The sequence below is a fragment of the Egretta garzetta genome, unplaced genomic scaffold, assembly GCF_000687185.1.
Source record: "Egretta garzetta isolate BGI_Z169 unplaced genomic scaffold, ASM68718v1 scaffold148, whole genome shotgun sequence".
Classification (NCBI taxonomy): domain Eukaryota; kingdom Metazoa; phylum Chordata; class Aves; order Pelecaniformes; family Ardeidae; genus Egretta; species Egretta garzetta.
Window position 1 is genome coordinate 2,320,887 of NW_009260669.1, and position 1,004 is coordinate 2,321,890.

Genomic DNA, 1,004 nt, shown 5'->3' on the forward strand with positions numbered 1-1,004 from the left:
GCACCGGCGCCGGAGCGAACCGGCCCCCGGGCCGGAGCGGGGGAACGGGCTTGTTGCACATCGGGCAGTGAAGGTGCTAAGGGGCAGGAAATTACCCTAACCTGAGGAGATGCACAACAAGGTGAAGCCATCACTACCAGAATACTGAATCCCGTGGCAATAAATTCAATATATTATTTCGCCTCTCGTTCCCCTTTCAACAAAAAAAGGAAAAAAATAAATCGAGAAGAAAAATGAGGGGGAAAGAATAGGCTGAAACAGACCTCCTCAATCCATGACTATTTAATGAAGCCAAATGAGAGTTGTAGAGGTTGAGAATTGGCAGAGCAATGGCTGTCAAATACATTATGCCCAAAAGCTTTGAAAGATTCAACAAGAATCTCTTTCTGCAGAAAGAGAAGCTTACAGAGCCCACCAGCCGCGGGGAGCGGTTCCCTGGCGTCTGCCCGAGCCCTGGGGCCCCCCCGCCCCGGGAAGCGCGCACACGCACACGCGGAGAAAACCGAAGCGCTGCCTGCAAACCTCTCCCCTCCCCAGAGACAGAAACTACCCCTGCTCCGGATCGGTGCGAAGGGAGGGAAGGGGAGCGGGCGCAGCCCGCTGGAACCGAGGACTCGCCGTTATTACGGGAAACCACCGGAGCGGGAAAAGCCGGAGCGTGCAGCTTCCATCCCAGCGTCCGCGCTCGAGCAGCCGCCCCCTTCCCTCCCTCAGCCAGCAAAATACAACGCCCGCTCCCGCGGCAGCGGGCCCGGATCGTGCTGCGACTCGCCCCCCGCCCCACCGCGAGGAGACGGAGAAGGGGGGAAGGGAGGAGCGGGAGAAGGGAGATTTTCCGTGCGTGCCTTTGCATGGGAGGCGGCTCCGCGCCGGCGAGGTTCCCTCTGGGCAGCCCCTGCGCCCTTGACATGACAGCGGCGATCTGCCTCCTCTCCTCCTCGCTCAGCTGGCTCAGGTCCGCCTCCACCCCGGCCGGGACCAGGCGCTGCAAGGGGGCCGCGGGG

General features: G+C 61.0%; 1 protein-coding gene across 1 annotated transcript in view; it reads right to left on the reverse strand.

The window, feature by feature from the left end:
• PCLO (piccolo presynaptic cytomatrix protein) overlaps window positions 1–1,003 on the reverse strand; it is a gene marked incomplete at its 5' end in the record, with an annotated part of 372,092 nt that extends 371,089 nt beyond the window's left edge. The window contains one exon of the mRNA XM_035901092.1: window positions 846–1,003. Coding sequence (XP_035756985.1) covers window positions 846–1,003 — 158 coding nt within the window. The remainder of the gene's footprint in view (window positions 1–845) is intronic.
• Window position 1,004: the final 1 nt, after the last annotated feature.